General features: G+C 38.5%; 1 protein-coding gene across 4 annotated transcripts in view; it reads right to left on the minus strand.

Annotated features, from left to right (window-relative positions):
- Window positions 1-13,625: 13,625 nt before the first annotated feature.
- The window catches only part of NANS (N-acetylneuraminic acid synthase), a 158,738-nt gene continuing 150,469 nt past the window's right edge, over window positions 13,626-21,894 (minus strand). For all 4 annotated transcript variants that reach the window (XM_090408944.1, XM_090408942.1, XM_090408943.1 and 1 more), the window contains one exon: window positions 13,626-14,104. In XM_090408944.1, the coding sequence (XP_090265070.1) occupies window positions 13,922-14,104 (183 nt within the window). In that variant the 3' untranslated portion in view covers window positions 13,626-13,921. The remainder of the gene's footprint in view (window positions 14,105-21,894) is intronic.

The following is a 21,894-nucleotide window of genomic DNA, read 5'->3' on the forward strand; positions in this document are numbered from 1 at the left end:
TCTTGGCACCTTCTTGATATTTCATTTCTATGTTCTTACCAATGTATTCCCATGATTTTTGTTTAGCTAATTTTACATAGTGTTTAGTTTTCTTGCATTTGTCTCTGTATTATCTAAGAGCACAAGCTGACTTATTTGCCAGAAACTTTTGTTATGCTTTCTTCTTTTCCTTCACTGCTTCTTTAACTTCCAAACTCTTTCATTTTTTCTTGAATAATCGACATTTATTCACTTTAAAACTTTCTTACATGTTCTTTTTTTTATGAAATTCAATTTTATCTTGCTCAAGCCAAAATGGTGATCACTTCCAATTTCAAATCCTCTGTACACTCTGGTGTCCTGCACCAGGGAGAAAACATTACTATCAGCAATACCATAGTCAATGAGACTTTTCTTTTTCCTTGCCTCTTCTCTCCATGTAAATTTGTGCACATTTTTATATTGGAACATCATGTTTAGTAATATCCAGTTCATGTCCTGAGCAGAAATCCAACACGTTACTCCTGGAGGAGTAAATTTTAACACTAGAGGGAGACGGCAGGTTCGAGGTTTAGAGGTGCAGAAGGAGAGCGTGTTCCAAATACTGAGTACTCTGGATGTCAGTAAAGCTGTGGGACTGGATGGTATTTCACCACGAGTTTCGAGAGAATGTGCTAAAGAAATGACAGCTCCTTTGACCTGGCTTTTCAATGAAAGTCTGAGTATTGGAAAGGTGCCCAGGGAATGGAAGGAAGGTAAGATAGTGCCATTGCATAAGGGTGGTAGAAGATTGGAAATGTCTAATTATAGGCCAGTTTGTGTGTCATCAGTAGTTGTTAAGATCTTGGAGAAATTAGTTAGGGACTGTATACAGTATTCGGCAGATGAGGGTAATGTTATCTCAAATAAAAACTTATTAATTACTGACCATTTACGAAAAATAAAACTACATTAGAGCCTATCAGTTTCACCAGCAAACTGTCTGGCTTTTTCAAGGCGTTTACGGAGACATGAAAACTAGTAAATGCAAATTGAAAGGAACATAAAAAACGTTGTAAACCAACTGGTAGCTAAGATCACACGTTCGCATGACAGAGAGGACTTATTGTTCTTATTCATTATCATGCATGCATGTTTTTTGTAAACATGTAATGTGATTACTGGCTAGTTGTAGTTCAGATTGATTTTGAGAGAGGATCAGGTTTTTCCATGAACTGTTTAGGATTGCACCCTGATTTCTGTTGAGGTTTCCACCGGTTATTAACACTATTGTGGCTTCCTTGAATAAACGATGTCTGTAGTCGTCATGCAGATATGGCATGGAGTTGTTTTGCCAATCTATCGGGTGGTTAGATGTACAGAAATGATGTGCTAAGCTGGAAGAGATACATCTGTTGTGGTTTATATTACCAACATGTTCTTTTTGTCTGATTTCTAAACTCCGTGAAGTTTGTCCGATGTAGTCAAGACCACAGGAGCAAGGAATGTAATATACTCCTGGATATATTTATAAACGACCAAATATGTTTAGTTTAAACAGGTAATGTTATCTGTGAGAGTCAACATGGATTTGTGAAGGGGCGCTCTAGTTTTAGTAATATGCTAGCCTTTCATAATAAAGTTACAAGAGCAGTAGATGAGGGAAAGGCATATACAGTGGAACCTCGGTTGTCGAACTTAATTTGTTCCCGAAGGCTGTTCAGAAACCGAATTGTTCGAAAACTGAAACCGTTTTCCCATAAGAATTAATGTAAAATGGATTAATCCGTTCTTGAACCCCAGATGATTGTTTATTTAAACCTTTACAAAAGTACTTCATGCATAAGAACGTATACAAACATAATGAAATGCACAAAATCTTACATAAAAAGAATAAACACAATAAATAGATAAAATATAGACGAAAATTGATCGCCTCTTTATTTTTGAGTATTGTACAGATCGTTGATTTCACCATACTGAACTGCATAGCAAGATCCGAGACACGAATGCCATTTTCATGTTTGGATAAAATTTCTTTTTTCATCTCTATCATGGTGGTGGTTCTAACAACTTTTCTTTTCGCTTTGCTGCTATCACCATGGTGGCTTAATTAATAATAATTTATGAAAAAAAAAAACAACAAAACACAAAGAAAATCAAGAAAACTCACTGCAAATTCGAGCAGTTGTCTGCACTGAACGAAGGCTGCTGCGTAACTGATGCTTTCCCGTCTTACAGCTCAGCAGGCGGAGCACGTAGTTGCCGTTTGTCTGTTCAGGAACCGAATTGTTCGAGAACAGAGGCATTCGACAGCAGAGGTTCCACTGTACTGCCATTTTTTTGGATTTTGCAAAGGCATTTGACAGGGAGCCACATGATAAGCTGATATTTAAGTTGCAACAGATGGGTTTGGATGTCAGGTTAGTCAACTGGATTCAGGATTGGCTGTCTGATAGGTATCAGAGAGTTGTGTATGGTGGGGCAGTTTCAGGGAGGCAGAGGGTTACAAGTGGGGGTCCACAGTGCTCAGTATTGGGACAAATATTGTTTAATCTTTATATCAATGACACTGTCAGTGGATTGCAGGGGGATATTCAGTTATTTGCAGATGATGTGAAACTGGGAATGGTTATTAGTAATAGTGCAGATGTAGTAGCCCTGCAAGAGGATTTGAATAAGCTACATAGATGGGCAAATGAATGAGGTATTGGTTTAATGCAGCAAAATGTAAGGTCTTGAGGTTTGGGACACATCAATATGATGCTGCATACTCTATTGGAGGAGCTATACTGGAGGAAGTAGGGGAGACAAGAGATCTGGGGGTTGATGATAAAAACTTGAAATTCAGGGGACATATTGCAAAGGTGGTGAAGGTAACATAGAGGATTGCTGCAATAACGAGGATGCTGATGTTACGTTGCCACTCCACCAAATATTTGTTCTGAACCTTGTATATATGGCCTATTAGCGTGCTTTCCTGTGATCTGGGATCCAAAGCTCCCTCGGATCACAGACTCCAACAAATTTCTTTGTTCTGTGCCAGTTAGAGTCATCCTCTTGAATGTCGCAGGGCCCTTCCTGAATCCGACGTTTATCTTACTTGACCCAAGTCAGGTAGAACGGTGTACGGATTCAGGCATTTTGCAGTCGTACCCTCTCCTAGCCTTACTAAATTTATTTAGATACTTTCCCACTTTTATCACAGTTCGTATGTCGGTGAGTGGCAATGTCATTCTCAAACACAATTCAGTGACCAGGATTTTAACAAGAAACACAAAGTTTAATTTTAACAAGATTAGGATACATAGAACATAAATCATTTAATCAGTTAATTGTTATTTCAAAATTTAAATGCTCTACATGGTAATACATGACAATTTCAAACAGGACAAGATTGCTATTTTCTAAGAATGTTATAGATATAAGCATATTATTAATTATCTGAACATGGATCTCTGGAGAGATCGCTAAAGTGACGCACATGTGCACGATATGAAGATCACATGACATGGGTCTTCGTACTACCAGTCCAAGGTCTCTATAAGTTCCAATACTGACAAATAGTCTCAGCTTCCTTTGCGAAAGGTCTTAGCTGCTTCCCCTTCAACATTTAACATATCTTAGATTTAGCAAAGTTTTACATTACCTTTTGATGCAGCATATAGTCACACTTTGTCACCACGTGCAAACTTTGGTTGGACTTTACTCACTTTGTGGAGCACTCTCCCCTTTTGGATCAATGTGCACTGGAACTTTGCTGTCGGTGGGAATTTTTCGCCATGCATCTCCAGGACTTATGAGCCCTTCAAGAAGGACATCACGGTCGAGGTTCCACTTGGTCCCGAGCTTCTTCGTCGGTCTGCGCTTAGAGGTTTTTGTCGGACTTCATCCAATCGTCCACACTGGCACCCTTTTGTTCTACGGCCTACACTTCCTGTCCTCTGTGCTTCTATCGCATTCCTTTTTTTTTCCCTCCTTCGTTTCTCATGTTCCCTCCACTCTCCCTCCTTTATTTTTTTTTTCGACCCTCAACTCCTATTGTACTGCAGCTTTCAGTCATGGTCGTTTCGATGATATTGCACTTGAATGCGTGAGAGAGCTCCTCCCAGAGAATTGTCTATGTTTGTCTCTTTTCGCAAACCTTGCTTGTAAGGATCACTAATAAGTTTGCCAAGGTCATCATCTCAGGGCCCTTAGTCACCACTAAAGTATGCACTGTTTCACACAGCCTATTCTTGGGTTGGTCGTCAAATATGTTGCCTCGTTACAAATTCATATATCCCTTTTCCTTGACATATCACATACAACATAACTTACAGTGTTTTTCCCTCTTTGGGTAAACAGATACATACTCATTTAATATTTACATGATTCACTTTACCCCTCCCCCCCTTTTTTCTTTTTTATTTATAGTACAATTTGCACCAGCAGTACAGGTATCTTTTGATTTAGGCTCTGTTCTTGTTGGATCCTGAATGAAAGTCTGTCTAGTAACGGCAGGCCTCATTCACGATCCAACATGACATGCAGAGATAAAAGAGTTATCATTCCGTTATATAAGACCCTGATCAGACCAACTATTGTTCTCAGATTTGGTCCCAAGGATTTGAAGGAGATAAATTAACTGTGGAAAGCATACGAAGGCGGATAACAAAGGTGGTTTCAGGAATGTACAATGTTAGTTATGAGGATCAGTTCAGGTAATGTGGACTGCAGAGTTTAGTGGATAGAAGACGGATAGGTGATATGATTGAGACTTTTAAACTGTTGAGAGGTGGTTACAGGGTTGACACTGGGGAGTTCTTTTGCTTGGTTTCACAGCAGGAAGGAGTGATGACAAGGGGCTATCCCTGGAAGTTATGAAAGAAAACTGAGGAAGAATGTGAGGAGTGGTTTCTTTGCATGGAGGGTGGGTGAACCGTGGAATGCATTGCCTGATAGAGTGGTGAGAGTGAGAATGGTCAATGAGTTAAGGAGTGGTATGATAGACTTTGTGTTTCCTAGGAGGGACCACCCACGATGAGTCTTGATAGACTTTGTGTTTCCTAAGAAGGACACACATCCTTCACTCCCGTGATGAGTCTTTTGACTCCATGGAAGCCTAAATAATAATAATTATTATTTGCCATTATTATTAGCTTTGCTCTTTTCTCCAAATTTTCCCAAAACATTTTTGTATGTCTGACAATCATTTCCTATTCCGTCCAAACGGTTAGCCTAGTGGCTATGCACTTCACAACCATATGCCTGAGGAAGGAGTGTCTTAGGTTCGATTCCCGTCGATGACGTGAGGAGCTTCAGGATCTTCCTCAGCCATAAACAAGTTAGCCGGTCTTGGGTGTGGACAGCAGGATTTTCCCCCCCAGTTTACTTGGGGTTTTTCATCCCACAAGCAGGCAAACTGGCCCCCGGTTAACACACAGGCTACAGTCACAGGATATAGCACTTAATCCCTCATTAGGAGGGCTCAACCTGTCCTAAGGGGCAGTTGAGGAACAGGGGAACCCTTATACAAAATAAATAAATAAATTTCCTACTCTGCTATTTAGATCTCCAAAAAGGACTGACTTCATTTTTCATTGTATCAGTTGGTTTCTCTAAAGCCTCAAAAAATTCCTCCACTTCCATCTTAGTAGAACCTTCTGAGGGACCATAGGCACAGATAAGTCTCATTGTCCAGTTCTCCATTCTGATATGTGCCCACATCGCTCTACATGAAATTGCCTGCCATTCAAGAAGATTAGTCTCATATTTTGTGTTGAATACTATGGCTACTCCTTCATTTCCTTGATTGTCATTGCCTGAGTATAACATTTTATATTCATTGTTCATCACCAGTTTTTTGTCTTTTTTGATTCAGTCCCCCTATTATGTTGATCTGATACTTATCCAATTCCTCAGCTAGCTCCATTTCTTTGCCATTCAGGCTTCTTATTTTGATAGTACCGATCTTGAACTCTGGTGATATTGAGTTTGGGTGTGTTTTAGGATTTGTTAGATGCTAATTTGTGAGATGTTAATAATAATGATAATAATAATAATTATATAAGTAAAGTGGATATTAGATCCAGCATTATTTCAAAGCCGAATGTAGAAGCTATGAAAGTTTAATAAAAATAAGTTACCAGAGAGCTTACAGGAATACACTCACTGGCATTCACGAGTTGCCTTAGCAAGGGCCACTTAGAAAACATAGGCACCACCCAAGCATCTGTATATTCACTTTCTATTAGTCATTTTGATTCAGGTATCACTGGCCTGGCAGCTGTTTCAAACTGGTTGGTTCTCCTCAGAAACCAGTCCTGTTTAAATAAAGGGCCTTTCTAAAAATTAGGTGATCCCCAAGACCACTCTAAACAAGTGACCAAAGTAGTGTCCCACTTGGTTCTGGTTCCACTCTCTGACAGGCTTGCCCTACCACTGAGGAGAATCGCTCATATTCCAGGGGAAAAGCATTTGCCAACAGGGCCCCGATAGAAGTCAAGCCAGAAAACACCACCCCCAGAGACTCAAGTTGCTCTCTCAAGGCAAAATCCCCTGAAATCTTAAGCCCCCTCAGCAGGAGACAGACCCAGAAGAAACCTTAAGAGAGCAAAAACTCTCATTCAATACTAAGGAACCTGAAATGTTAGAGAGGTGTATTTTACGTAAGCAAACTCTTGGTCAATGTATTCACTAAAATAAAGAGTCAAAAGCTTCTGGTCAACTTATGTTTACGAAACTTTCATAGTTTCTACATTCGGCTTTGAAATAATGCTGGATCTAATATCCACAATACTTATATAATTTTGCATTGCCAAACTGAAGCCTTTTGGCTCTTTAATTTAGTAAATACTTTTACCCACCGACTGAAAAATACACTTCTCTGACATTGCACATTCCTTAGTACTGAACCATAGTTTCTGCTCATAAGGTTTCTTCCAGGTCTGGCTCCTGCTGAGGGGACCTTATGATTTTGGGTGGTTTTGCCTGGAGAGATCAATCTGAGTCTCTGTGGGGGTAGGCGTTTTTTGGTATATCCTCTATCAAGGCCATTTCAGTGAATGTTTTTCTCCTAAAATATGAGCGGTTCTGCTCAGTGGTAGGGAGCCTGTCGCTGAGTGAAACCATCGCTGAGTTGGACGATCTTTCGGTCACTCACTGGGAGTGACCGAAAGATCGTCCAACTGGGGGATCGTCCAATCTGGGGGATCACCTAATTTTTAGAGTGGTGCTTTACTTATACAGTGCCTGGTCTCTGAGGAGAACCAACCAGTTTGAAACAGCTGCCAGGCCAGTGAAACCTTATCAAAATTGACTAATAGAAAGCAAATATATAGATGCCTATGTTTTATTAGTAGTTTATACTAACCTCATTTTCCCTCTCAGACCATAGGTGACTTTGTAGGCATTGTCCACAAAGTATTCCTGGTGAGATTTTCACAGGGTAGTTCACCATTGCTTTCCCCAACCTCCTAATTTTATCTGGGCTCAGGACCGGCATATGACTGGGACGTATTCATGATTGTGATCCATGTGTGTGTTCTCGGGGCCAGTTTGCCTGTTATTATGGGGAGACGAAAAACCGGAGAGATATTTTTCCTATTTTTCTGGGTGAAAAAACACCCTACCTCCGTATGAGACTGGCTAATTCAACTTTTGGCAAAAGAGACCAGATGAAGGTTCCTCACATCACTGACAGGAATCGAACCCATGTCTTTCCAACCAAAGGGTTGGAAAGACCTGGGTCTATACTGACTGAGCTACAGAGGCTCTAAGGCAACTCGTAAATGCCAGTGACTGTATTCACATAAGCTCTCTGGTCAACTTATTTTTACAAAACTTTCGTAGTTTCTACATTTGGCTTTGAAATAATGCTGGATCTAATATCCACTTTACTTACATAATTTTGCATCGCCGAACTGAAGCCTTTTGGCATGTTGTTTTAGCAAATAATAATAATATTGTTGAGAGGGATGTGATGGGAAAGTTTGCAAATGTATCTGCCTGTGCAAGTGGATTTCCTATATACTGAAAAGGACAGGTTACCATTAGGTAGCCAGGTGAACAAGGTGTCTAGAAAGGCCAGGTTATTATTAGTTTTCTTTTCCATAGTAAACTGGATTCCAGGATGAAGACTATTAACACGTTTGCTGCCAACTACGAGTATACTCGTAGTTGGTAAACCAGCTACACAAGCCAGCTACGAGTATACTCGTAGTTGGTAAACCAGCTACACAAGCCAGCTACGAGTATACTCGTATCATGCTTACCGCCGGCAACAAGATTACCGTACTGACCTTGAAGAAGTTAAATTGCTCGGCGTATGGAAACAGACTATGCTGAAGTAGCGTGGCAGCGAACGTGTTAAGGTGATATAGAAAAGTATCTAATATAGGCCATGAGACCAAATAGAAAGCACATCATCTACCTATCTGAACCAGATAGAAGGTGTGAGAGGAGCTGAGTCAAGAGCCAGTTTTTCAAAATCTTCATAAAAAATTATATAAGCTGATATTTAAGTTGCAGTGCATGGGTTTAGATATTAGGTTAGTCAACCAGATTCAGGATTGGCTATCTCATAAGTATCAGAGAGTTGTGTATGGTGGGGAAATATCAAGGAGGCAGAAGGTTACAAGTGGGATCCCACAGGGCTCAGTACTGAGACCTGTATTGTTTAACCTTTATATCAATGACATTGTCAGAGGATTGCAGGGGGATATTCAGTTGTTTGCAGATGATGTGAAGCTAGGAAGGGTTATTAGTACTATTACTAATAACCCTTCCTAGTGCAGTTGTGGCAGTCCTGCAAGAGGATTTGGATAAATTAGACAGATGGGCACATAAATGGGAGTATCAGTTTAATACAGCAAAATATAAAGTCTTGAAGTTTGGGATACATCGATGGGAGGCTGCATATTTGATTGGAGGAGCTGTACTGGAGGAAGTAGTGAAGACAAGAGATCTGGGGGGGGGGTGATGATTGATAGAAACATGAAATTCAGAAACATATTGCAAAAGTGGTGAAGGTCATTTTTGAAATTATGGATTCTACAACCGTGTTAGGATCTTTTTATTATCCCGACGTTTCGATCATCATATCAAGATCATCATCATCTGGAGCATACATAAATATATTAGACAAGCTGCGTTATATTTGAAACCGTAAGCTAGAGAAACAATGATTTGATCACATGCTACTCACTGGCATGACCTCTAGTGAAAAAAAAAAAAAAAAAAAAAAATTACATCAAGCTAATTTAATTTTTGATTACATGAATAAATATTCTTGCTTACAGATGGTTTTCCTTCCAGTAACAGTGATGTCCTATTTCTGTTATTACAATTGTCATTTTTGATTAAAAAAAAAATTATTTATAAATTACAACATGAATAAACTTTCTTATAGATTTTTTTTTCTCTCTCTCTCTTAACAGTGATGTCCTATTTTTCAGTATTAAAGTTATTATGGATTTAGGATCCTGGATTTTCTAGAGTCCTGTTTATAGTTGTTCTTAGAGAGGAAGGATTCGTGGAAGGATTTCTCATCATGCTCTGTACACCTTACATAGAATTGACTGGAAAAGCACTAGTTGTCTACATCACACCAAAACATGGTATGAATACAAATTTAAGGAAGCTTGTGAGATCATTATCAACCACCCCAATCTAAACAGTAATGATGGTCTAAAAATCCCATACATATTGAAGGCATATATTCGTCCCACGAATCCTGCCTCTCTAAGAACAACTATAAACAGGACTCTAGAAAATCCAGGATCCTAAACCATAATAACAAGCTTAATACTGAAAAATAGGACATCACTGTTAAGGAGAAAAAAAAAAAATCTATAAGAAAGTTTATTCATGTTGATCATCATCATCATCAAATTCCTGTCATGTACCCTCATGTTGTAATTTATAAATAATTTTTTTTATTATTTTTTTTTTTAATCAAAAATAACAATTGTAATAATAGAAATAGGACATCACCGTTACTGGAAGGAAAACCATCTGTAAGCAAGAATATTTATTCATGTAATCAAAAATTAAATTAGCTTGATGTATTTATTTATTTTTTTCACTAGTGGTCATGCCAGTGAGTAGCATGTGTTCAAATCATTGTTTCTCTAGCTTACAGTTTGAAATGTAATGCGGCTTGTCTTGTATATTTATGTATGCTCCAGATGATGATCTTGATATGAAGATCGAAACGTCAGGATAATAAGAAGAGTTATTCTAACACGGTTGTAGAATCCATAATTTCAAAAATGAATGCTGATCACTGTGTAACACTACTAAAAGAAAGGGTGGTGCAGGTCACCCAGAGGATTGCTGCAATACTGAGAAGGACACTGACCTGCAGAGATAAAAGAGTTATCGTTCCATTGTATAAGACCCTGAGCAGACTACACTTAGACTATTGTTCTCAAATTTTGTCCCCTGGATTTGAAGGGGATAAATTAACTGTGGAAAGGGTACAGAAGCAGATAACAAAGATGGTTTCAGGACTGTACAATATTAGTTATAAGGATTGGCTGAAGGAATGTGGACTGCAGAGTTTGGTAGATAGAAGAAGGAGAAGTGATATGATTGAGACTTTTAAACTGTTGAGAGGTGGTTGCAGGGTTGACACTGGGGAGTTCTTTCGCTTGGTGGAACAGTGAGAAGGAGCAATGACAAGGGGGCCATCCCAGGAAATTACAAAAGGAAGCTGTGAGCAAGAGGGTGAGGAGTGGTTTCTTTTCGTTGAGGGTAGTTGAACTGTGGAATGCATTGCCTGATAGAGTGGTGAGATCACGAATAGTCAGTGAGTATGATAGACTTTGTGTTTTCTAGGAAAGACCTCCCATGATGAGTCTTTTGACTCCATGAAGGCCTGAATAATAATAATAATAATATAATTTCAATGGAGCTTTTAAAATGAGAAGAATTTTTTATGTATCATGTGGTATGACCAGTAAGGGGAGCAAGTGATTCAGCTAACTGTTTGGATAATTTACAGCAGGGAGAATCAGTGGTATCTACTATGGGTCATAGTGGTGTGTGGGGGGGGAGATTGGATTTATGATTCTTATGCAAGCCATGTGGACTGCAGAGTGTGGTGGGTAGGAGGAGGATAGGTGATAGGATTGAGACTTTTAAACTGTTGAGAGGTGGTTACAGGGTTGACACTGGGAAGTTCTTTTGCTTGGTTAAACAGCGGGAAGGAGTGATGACAAGAGGCCATCCCTGGAAGTTACAAAAGGAAACTGCGAGCAAGAGAGTGAGGAGTGGTTTCTTTGCATGGAGGATGGTTGAACCATCGAATGCATTTCCTGATAGAGTGGTGAGAGTGGGAATGGTCAATGAGTTTAAGGAGTAGTATGATAGACTTTGTATTTCCCAGGAAGGACCTCCCGTCATGAGTCTTTTGACTCCTCGGAGGCCTGAATAATAATGGTAATAATAATAATAATATATCCAGGGAGATGGCAACTGAAGAGTTTGAGTTTTTTGTGATATCAGGAAGCCAGGAAGAAACTATTTTGAGTATACCTTTTAATTTCTTAATTTACAATTTTGTGGGATCATAATCTGAAGGTCTGTAAGTGGGGCAGTGTCTAAGAATGATATCCATTTTGTTATTGTATTCACTGGTGTCAAGGATAGAGGTAGCACTTCCCTTTACAGACCTAGTAATGACTAAGCTGTTGTCTTCATGTAGTTGATTAAGGGCACTGAGCTGGAAAGGAGATAGTTTCTTTTGGGTGTTGAAGATCTAGAAAGTGAACTGGCGACATCAAGCCATGTTATTAGCTGTCTCAGGAGCTAAGTTATGGATACCACAATCGATGTTGAACATTAGGTCTAGTAAAGGTACTTGTCAAGGTGTAACAGCAAAATTGTGGCCAAGACTTTGGATGCTAATGGCATCGTCGTTAAGCGTTTTTGATCACAAGTTAACTACATTATGAAGAGGTTGCACTTGAGGAATGAGTTTAGAATCCAAAAGTCTGTTTGTGCTTGTTGGAAAGATTGGTAAAAAAAATTGTCTATACATAAAACTTCCCTGTATTTCAGTGAAATACAGGGAAGTTTTTTTTGAAAAACAAATGATCTAGTGCTGAAACCAAGTGATTACAAACCATAGCATCATTAATTTGTTGATTAATGTTCCCAGTGATGACACCTTAACTTTTGCAGGATCTCCTGCAAAATCAAACAGTACAAACACTGTTTAGATGACCATCCCTTTTTTTTTTTTCCTTTCCAATTTGATGATAAACACATTGAAACAAAAGGGTAGCTGACTGGATAGCTATGGGTTCGTCACTTCTCCACAAATGGTGAACTTATTTATGGAATATTTTGAAATACAGGGCTGACAGTTAAGACTGAAAATTTGGCATCAGGTATTATTATTATTATTATTACGCAACACCTCAAAGGAGTCCAAAGACTCATCGAGGGAGGGCATCCACTCTACAGTTCTCTCCGTCTTCATGACTCAATCCACACAGCGAACTGTATCATTTACATCAATGGCATCTACTGCCCACCGCCACCACTAATATTTTCACAGAAAATCACAAAAATCCATGCCCACGGTGGGATTCGAACCCGCAGCCTTTTGGCTGGAGAGTGGATACGCTAACCACTTGGCCAACCACGCCGGCAGGTATTTCAGTGAGATTTCTATCATTTGAAAAGGATCCAAAAAATAACAAGAAAAATATGTGGGCTATTTAAATTCTATATTTGCATATCTAATTTGTGAGGGACAGCTCACAAAGGACAGCTTCAAATAGACAAGGCAACTGAGACCACAAATAAGTTGTAATTTTACCATACATTCAAAACATAGATAGAAATATTGACAATTTTGAAGCATTACAATATAAAAGTAGCCTTCAGATCCCTAGGCAGTATCATCACATTTTTATGCCTAACCAAATCATCATATTCATCTTTAAAAAAAGCTGACAGTTTGTAAAATCTACTGCCCATGCGGTATTTGTTATTGCAGGTCAGAAAGTAACTTAGCAGAAATATGTATAGTAAAACACATCACAGATGTTTGTTTCCATCAGAATGTTTTTTTTTTTGTCTCTTTTTTTCTTTTATGAGGTGATGTGGGATTGTGATCCTGCAGTCTTGGCAATTTTATGAAAGATGAGACTAGACTGCACAAATTGTGGACACACAAGAAGGAGAGGTGATATGACCAAGACTTTTAAACTGTTGAGAGATGGTTACAGGGTTGACACTGGGGAGTTCTTTCGCTTGGTTGAACAGCAGAATGGAGTGATGACAAGAGGCCATCCATGGAAGTTACGAAAGGAAACTGTGAGCAAGAGGATGAGGAGTGGTTTCTTTGCATGGAGGGTGGTTGAACCATGGAATGCATTGCCTGATGGAGTGGTGAGAGTGAGAACGGTCAATGAGTTTAAGGAGTGGTATGATAGACTTTGTGTTTCTTAGGGGGACCTCCCCTCGATGAGTCTTGATAGACTTTATGTTTCTTAGGAAGGACCTCCCACGATGAGTCTTTTGACTTCATGGAGGACTGAATAATAATACTATGCAAGTGATGTCACATCCAGGTTGGCAGTTAAATTTATACACATTGTAACATTGAAATATATGGAATGGTGTTTTGTTTCTTAGTAAATATTGCAATTTTTGACTAGAAGCTTGCCATTTTATTTTATGACACAAAGTTGAGCACAATGGACTTTGAAGATCAACATCTTCTTTAAAATTTGGACAGTTTTAACTAAAACTTACTGAACACTATTTTAAGGTGTAGAATGATGATACAGCAACTGCAGTGTGAAATTATTCAATATAAATTTAATCAAGTATAATGAAAATTCTGCAAAATCAGTTAAGAGGTAATGTGCTAAATAAAATTCAGGAGTCTAGATATTTTGCATGTTAACAAAACTGAAATCTTTCAGCATTATACAAAGAAAAAAAAATGAATAAGTACAGGTTATCACACATCACTTTCTAAAATGCTTTCATCTAGCTGTATATCTCGATTCAGAACTTTACCAACAAGTTCAAATATCTTTTCCGCTTTCCATCCTTTCGGTTCAGCAACCTTAATGTCTAACATATCATCAGTCAGAATGGTACCTGCTTTGAGAAATCTTGAGGCTACAATGGTCTTGCCTAACTAAAAAAAAATAAAAAAAATTAAGAACGGTATCTGTAATTAAATGTTTTATACTGGCATTTAGAGTAAAATAAGTATTGTACTCTATTTAAATAAAATCAGTGTACATTGTAAAACATTCTAAGTGGGATTTTTCCTATATGCATAAACAGTCTGCCACAAGTTCTCAGTGGCAGACTTATGGAACATTTGTTGTTCTGTCAGTAGCATATAACAAATGTTCAAAATGGTCCAAACAGGACAGTACTGTTTTTTTTCTGTTTTTTTATGATATGTCCCAGCTGCCCTGTTTTTCAAAGATATCTTTATTTTTTCATTTTTAGATACTAGCACAGATACTAGTATGTACCACCTGGGGTTTGAGAATATGAACTTAATATAGTAAATTAAGTTGGATTCACCACTGGTAAGTTATACCTGTATATGAACTAATGCTTAGGCATTTTTTCTATGTACTTGTTGGTTATCACATACACACATACTCAAAAGCTTTTATTTTATCATTTTAAAAGTCTTAAGACTCAAAATTTAAAATGTCAAAAAGGCAGAAATGCGCATTTGGAATGCGCATAGCAATTTGGAGTAAAGTGGATGACAAACAATATTAAACAGGAATTGCATGCGAAAAAGAGGCTATGGAAGAGATATAAGGAGATAGGTGAAGAGATGCATGAGGAATATAAGACACAGGCCAGAAGAGTGACTCGTGTGGTAAGGAAAGCGAAACTGGAATATAAGAGGAGATTGGCCCTAAGATCCAAAGAAAATCCTAGGGAATTTTTTAGCTATGTGGCCAGTAGGAGGAGAAATGACTGTGGAAGAATGATATCGTGGGATAAAAATGGGAATAGAGTGACTGATGCAGAGGACATAGTGGAATTGTTCAATGAACACTTTATTGGAGTATTTCATCCTAGAGGAGTCAGTTTTAATGCTAGAGGGATAGGACTGGTACGAGGTCTGGAGGTACAGGAGGAGAGTGTGTTTCAGATACTGAGTACTCTGGATGTCAGTAAAGCTGTGGGACTGGATGGTATTTCGCCACGAGTTTTGAGAGAATGTGCTAGGGAATTGACAGTACCTTTAACGTGGCTTTTCAATGAAAGTCTGGCTTTGGCAAAGGTGCCCAGGGAATGGAAGGAAGGTAAGATAGTGCCATTGCATAAGGGTGGTAACAGACTGGAAGTGTCTAATTATAGGCCAGTCTGTGTGTCATCGGTAATTGTTAAGATCTTGGAGAAAGTAGTGAGGGACCGTGTACAGCATTGGGCAGATGAGGGTAATGTTATCTGTGAGAATCAACATGGATTTGTGAAAGGACGCTCTTGTTTTAGCAATATGCTAGCCTTTTATAATAAAGTTACAAGAACATTAGATGAGGGAAAGGCATATACTGCAATTTTCTTAGACTTGGCGAAGGCATTTGACAGGGTGCCACATGATAAGCTGATATTTAAGTTGCAGCACATGGGTCTGGATGTCAGATTGGTCAACTGGATTCAGGATTGGCTGTCTGATAGGTATCAGAGAGTTGTGTATGGTGGAGCAGTTTCCAGGAGGCAGAGGGTTACAAGTGGGGTCCCACAGGGCTCAGTACTAGGAACTATATTGTTTAACCTTTATATCAATGACATAGCCAGTGGATTGCAGGGGGATATTCAGTTTTTTGCAGATGATGCGAAGCTGGGAAGGATTATTAGTAATAGTGCAGATGTGGTAGCCCTGCAAGAGGATTTAAATAAGCTAGATAGATGGGCAAATGAATGGGGGTGTCAGTTTAATGCAGCAAAATGTAAGGTCTTGAGGTTTGGGAAACATCGATGGGATGCTGCATACTCTATGGGAGGAGTTATACTGGAGGAAGTAGGGGAGACAAGAGATCTGGGGTTGATGATTGATAGAAACCTGAAGTTTAGGGGACATATTGCAGAGGTGGTGAAGGTAACACAGAGGATTGCTGCTATTATGAGAAGGACACTGACCTGCAGAGAAAAGAGGGTTATCATTCCGTTGTATAAGTCTCTGATCAGACCACACTTGGACTATTGTTCTCAGATTTGGTCCCCAGGATTTGAAGGGGATAAATTAACTATAAACCGTGGAAAGGATACAAAGACGGATGACAAAGATGGTTTCATTACTGTACAAGGATAGTTATGAGGATCGGCTGAGAGAATGTGGACTGCAGAGTTTGGTGGATAGAAGAAGGAGAGGTGATATGATTGAGACTTTTAAACTGTTGAGAGGTGGTTACAGGGTTGACACTGGGGAGTTCTTTCGCTTGGTTGATCAGCGGGAAGGAGTGATGACAAGAGGCCATCCCTGGAAGTTACGAAAGGAAACTGTGAGCAAGAGGGTAAGGAGTGGTTTCTTTGTGTGGAGGGTGGTTGAGCCGTGGAATGCATTGCCTGATAGAGTGGTGGGAGCGAGAACGGTCAGTGAGTTTAAAGAGTGGTATGATAGACTTTGTGTTTCTCAGGGGGGGGGGTCCTCCCCTCAGTGAGTCTTGACAGACTTTATGTCTTAGGAAGAACCTCCCTCGATGAGTCTTTTGACTCCTTGGAGGCCTGAATAATAATAATAATAATAATAATAAAACAAAATCAGGAGTGGTGGTGAAGATTTTGGTGAAGTTAGGGCTAGCATTCAGAAATGGGTTGACAGAGAATCTCTACTTTGCAATGAACATCATGGGTATACTAAGAGAAGGTCACATCTTAGCAATTCCTATAAATAATGTCACATTCTATAAATAATGTTACCACTGAGCTAGACAAGAGGAATGGATACACTATGATAATTTTGAATTTTGCTAAGTCTTTTGACAGAATACAGCATGGAAGACTGTTACATAAATTGAAGAATATGTGTTTGGATTATAAAATATTAGAATGGATAAGAGGATGGCTAACTGACAGTTATCAAAAAGTGGTATATGGGGGACATGAATCTGCAAAATTTAAGGTTACCAGTGGTGTTCCACAAGGATCAGTCATTGCTCCACTGTTATTCAATCTCTACATTAATGACATTGGGAATGATTTGACAGGTGACATACAGCTGTTTGCTGATGATGCAAAGAAAGGTATGCTAATCAGGAATGTGGCTGATATGCAGTACTTGCAGACCAAGTTGAATAGGCTGGAATTGTCGGAATGGGAAAGTGGATGTCAGTTCAATGTCAGGAAATGGAAAGTCATGCACTTTGGTGTGATTAGATATCTAATGTCATATTATATTGGTGGGATTATATTAGAAGAAACTGATCAAGTTAGAGATCTTGGAATGTTAGTAGATAGGAAGCTGAAGTTCAGGGGCCATGTAGCAAAGATTGCAAATACAACTCAAAAGATAATTGCAATTCTGAAATAAACTTTGAAATGTAAAGATAAGGATGTCATTTTGCCTCTTTATAAGGCCTTGATAAGACCTAACTTGGACTATTGTGTGCAGGTCTGGTCTCCTGTTTTCTGTTATGATTCTGATACAGTAGAGAGAGAGAGAGAGAGATTGCAAAGGAGAATGGGAAAATGATATCAAGATTGTGGAGTACTGATTATTATTATTATTATTATTATTATTATTATTATTATTCAGGCTTCCATGGAGTCAGAAGACTCATCATGGGAGGTCCTTACTACAAAACACAAAGTCTATCATACCACTCCTTGAACTCATTTACCATTCTTGCTCTCATCACTCTATCAGGCAATACATTCCACAGTTCAACCATCCTCCATGCAAAGAAACCACTCCTCACCTTCTTGCTCACAGCTTCCTCTCATAATTTCCAAGGATGGCCCCTTGTCATCACTCCTTCCCACTGTTCCACCAAGTGAAAGAACTTCCCAGTGTCAACCCTGTAACTACCTCTCAACAGTTTAAAAGTCTCAATCATATCACCTCTCCTTCTTCTATCGACCAAACTCTGCAGTCCACATTCCCTCAGCCAATCCTCATAACTAACATTGTATAGTCCTGAAACTATCTTTGTTATCTGCCTCTGTACACTTTCCACAGTTAATTTATCCCCTTCAAATCCTGAGGACCAAATTTGAGAAAAATAGTCTAAGTGTGGTCTGCTCAGGGTCTTATACAATGGAATAATAACTCTTTTATCTCTGCAGGTCAGTGTCCTTCTCAGTATTGCAGCAATCCTCTGGGTTGCTTTCACTACCTTTGCATTATGTTCCCTGAATTTCATGTTTCTATCAATCATCACCCCCAGATCTCTTATCTCCCCTACTTCCTCCAGTACAGTTCCTCCAATTGAGTATGCAGCCTCCCATCAATGTATTCAAACTTCAAGAATTTACATTTTGCTGCATTAAACCGACACTCCATAACTAGACATCTGTGCCAATCTGTCTAGTTTATCCAAATCCTCTTGCAGGACTACCACATCTGCACTATTACTAATAACCTTTCTTAGCTTCACATCATCTGCAAACAACTGAATATCCCCACTGCAATCCACTGACAATACCATTGATATAAAGGTACATTGATAAAATAGTACAGGTCCCAGTACCGAGCCCCGTGGAAACCCACTTGTAACCTTCTGCTTCCTTGATATTGCCCCACCATACACAATTCTCTGATACTTATGAGATAGCCAATCCTGAATCCAGTTGACTAATCTGACATCTAAAGCCATTTACTGCAACTGAAATATCAGTTTATTATGTGGCACCCTATCAAATGCCTTTGCAAAATCCAAAAAAAATGGCAGTATATGCATTTCCCTTATCAATCGCTCTTGTCACTTTATTACAAAAGGTAATCATATTACTAAAACAAGAGTGCTCCTTAACAAATCCATGTTGACTCTTACAGATAACATTACTCTCATCTGCTCAATGCTGTATATGGTCCCTCACTAATTTCTCTAAGATCTTAACAACGACTGATGAAACACAAATTGGCCTATAATTAGACACTTCCATTATGAAGACAGAATGAGAATTTGTAGACTGCTGCAGAGGCTAGCAAACAGGGGAAAGAGGAGTGATATGATTGAGAATTACAAACTTATGAAATGGTTTGAAGAATTTTAGTTGATGGAATTTTTCATTTTATGGAGAGTGGGGAAAGGACAAGAGGGCATCCATGGAAGCTATGAATGGATGTTGCTAAGAAGGGGGGGGGGTGAGATCTAGATTTTTCTCTCATAGAGCACTTCATGATGGGAATGGATTGCCTTTGGATTCTGTCTATGCAAGCAGTGTAAATGAATTTAAGAACAAGTATGATTGCTGGTGGGTGTAGTATGTGGCCTGCCTTGATGAATCGTTGACTCCCTGGAGGTCTCTCTTAATAATAATAATAATAATAATAATAATAATAATAATAGTGATAAAACAAAATTGATTTGTCAACATTATAATGTTCACTTTTTCACTGCTCATGGAGATAAGAGTGACATTAAGTGAACTTTATATGTAGTCAGAAACACAGAGAATGCTGAGAAAACCTTGAGTTTGGTTCAAAGCATCAGACCATTTATCATAAGTTGTGATGTTGGAGAAAGTGATAAAACCATAGTCACTAAAACCACTATCATACTGTGCATTACAATCAGAATTATCATATAAATGAGTGCTTGTCAAAATTGATAAAAAAAGATTTATCAACCAAAATTTTCTTTCACACATAAAATCAGGGGCGATAATCACTAATGTTTTATCACCATATATTCTAGATGAATTAATAAAAAATACGAATAAAACTAAAAATGTTACAATAAGTTCAGAAGCACCAAATGAAAAAGATATCAACTATAGACGTGCAGGAGTATCAAAGAGATGGGAACTTATGTGGAATTATAAATCAGGTGATTATAATAGTCTTAGACGTCAACTTCGGGAAGTTTCATGGAGGGAGGAATTGGAAGGCCATTCCGTTGTATAAGACTCTGATCAGACCACACTTAGACTATTGTTCTCAGATTTGGTCTCCAGGATTTGAAGGGGGTAAATTAATTGTCGAAAGGATACAAAGACAGATGACAAAGATGGTTTCAGGACTGTACAAGGATAGTTATGAGGATCGGCTGAGGGAATGTGGACTGCAGAGTTTGGTGGATAGAAGAAGGAGAGGTGATATGATTGAGACTTTTAAAGTGTTGAGAGGTGGTTACAGGGTTGACACTGGGGAGTTCTTTCGCTTGGTTGAACAGCGGGAAGGAGTGATGACAAGGCAATCCCTGGAAGTTACATAAGGAAACTGTGAGCAAGAGGGTGAGGAGTGGTTTCTTTGCGTGGATGGTGGTTGAACCATGGAATGCATTGCCTGATGGAGTGGTGAGAGCAAGAACGGTCAATGAGTTTAAGGAGTGGTATGATAGACTTTGTGTTTCTTAGGATGGGGGGACCTCCCCTCAATGAATCTTGACAGACTTTATGTTTTTAGGAAGGACCTCCCACGATGAGTCTTTTGACTCCATGGAGGCCTGAATAATAATAATAATAATAATAATAAAAATTTCCGATTGACGTGCGATACTTTGTGCAAAACTGTGGTGTTAAGAACTATAGATTTATAAGAACTATAGAAAACTATAGATTTTAATTCTTTACCTGGTGAAACAACTGAACTACAAAATATTATGTCAAAAAAAATAATGCATAAGTTTTCCTTACAAAATAAAATGTTTGCCTACATTTTATTTTGATAATTCCAACACAAATTTTGGAATTAGTAAAAGAAATAGTAAGAATAATGCATAGTAAATAACTGAAATGAACTGGACCAAAAGGAATGAGGGAATGTGGACTGCAGAGTTTGGTGGATAGAAGAAGGAGAGGTAATATGATTGATACTTTTAAACTGTTGAGAGATGGTTACAGGGTTAACACTGGGGAGTTCTATCGTTGGTTCAACAGCGGGAAAGAGTGATGACAAGAGGCCATCCCTGGAAGTTACGAAAGGAAACTGTGAGCAAGAGGGTGAGGAGTGGTTTCTTTGCATGGAGGGTGGCTGAACCATGGAAGGCATGCCTGATGGAGTGGTGAGAGCAAGAACGGTCAATGAGTTTAAGGAGTGGTATAATAGACTTTGTGTTTCTCAGTGGGGGGGTGGGGGAACCTTCCCTCGATGAGTCTTGATAGACTTTGTGTTTCTTAGGAAGGACATCCCATGATGAGTCTTTTGACTCCATGGAGGCCTGAACAACAATAATAATAATAAAGATTACTGGTATTGGTTGTGGTGTAACATATTATTCACAGTTGTCTCCAGTGTGCTATCAAATATATAATTATACCATTATATAAATACCATGTATATATAAAAGACAGTGCCTTTTATATATACATGGCCAGAGTTGAAAAACTTAAAAACTTTTATGAATTTGCAGGAGAAAATTATGCAAAATTATTCAAGCATGAAAATATAAGATTTTTGATATAAGATTTAAACAAATATTTCAACCAGAAACTAACTTGTCATCATCGGTGCATCAGCATAATCACAAAGGTGAATCTACAACGAAGAATGTTAATCCTATTTACAGAGCTGAGCCATATGCAGTGAGTGGTTAAGATAAAATAAGATTACATTTAAAGGTAAGTGATTTGAAATAAAAGTAAATGTTTCCCTCCATTTTAATTATTATTATTATTTAATTTAATTTAATATAATGTTGTGTCATTTCTTTATTAAAATTAATTTTATTTCAAATTACTTAATTTTAAATCTGGGCCTTAATTGTAATATTATTTTATTGTAATCACCCACTAGGTGGCATCAGGCACATGATTTAGCTCTGAAAATGGGATTAATATTCTCTG

The sequence above is a fragment of the Typopeltis vanoorti genome, chromosome 19 (assembly GCF_054136105.1).
Source record: "Typopeltis vanoorti isolate ZY-2024b chromosome 19, IOZ_Tvanoo_1.0, whole genome shotgun sequence".
NCBI classification, from domain to species: Eukaryota; Metazoa; Arthropoda; class Arachnida; order Uropygi; family Thelyphonidae; genus Typopeltis; species Typopeltis vanoorti.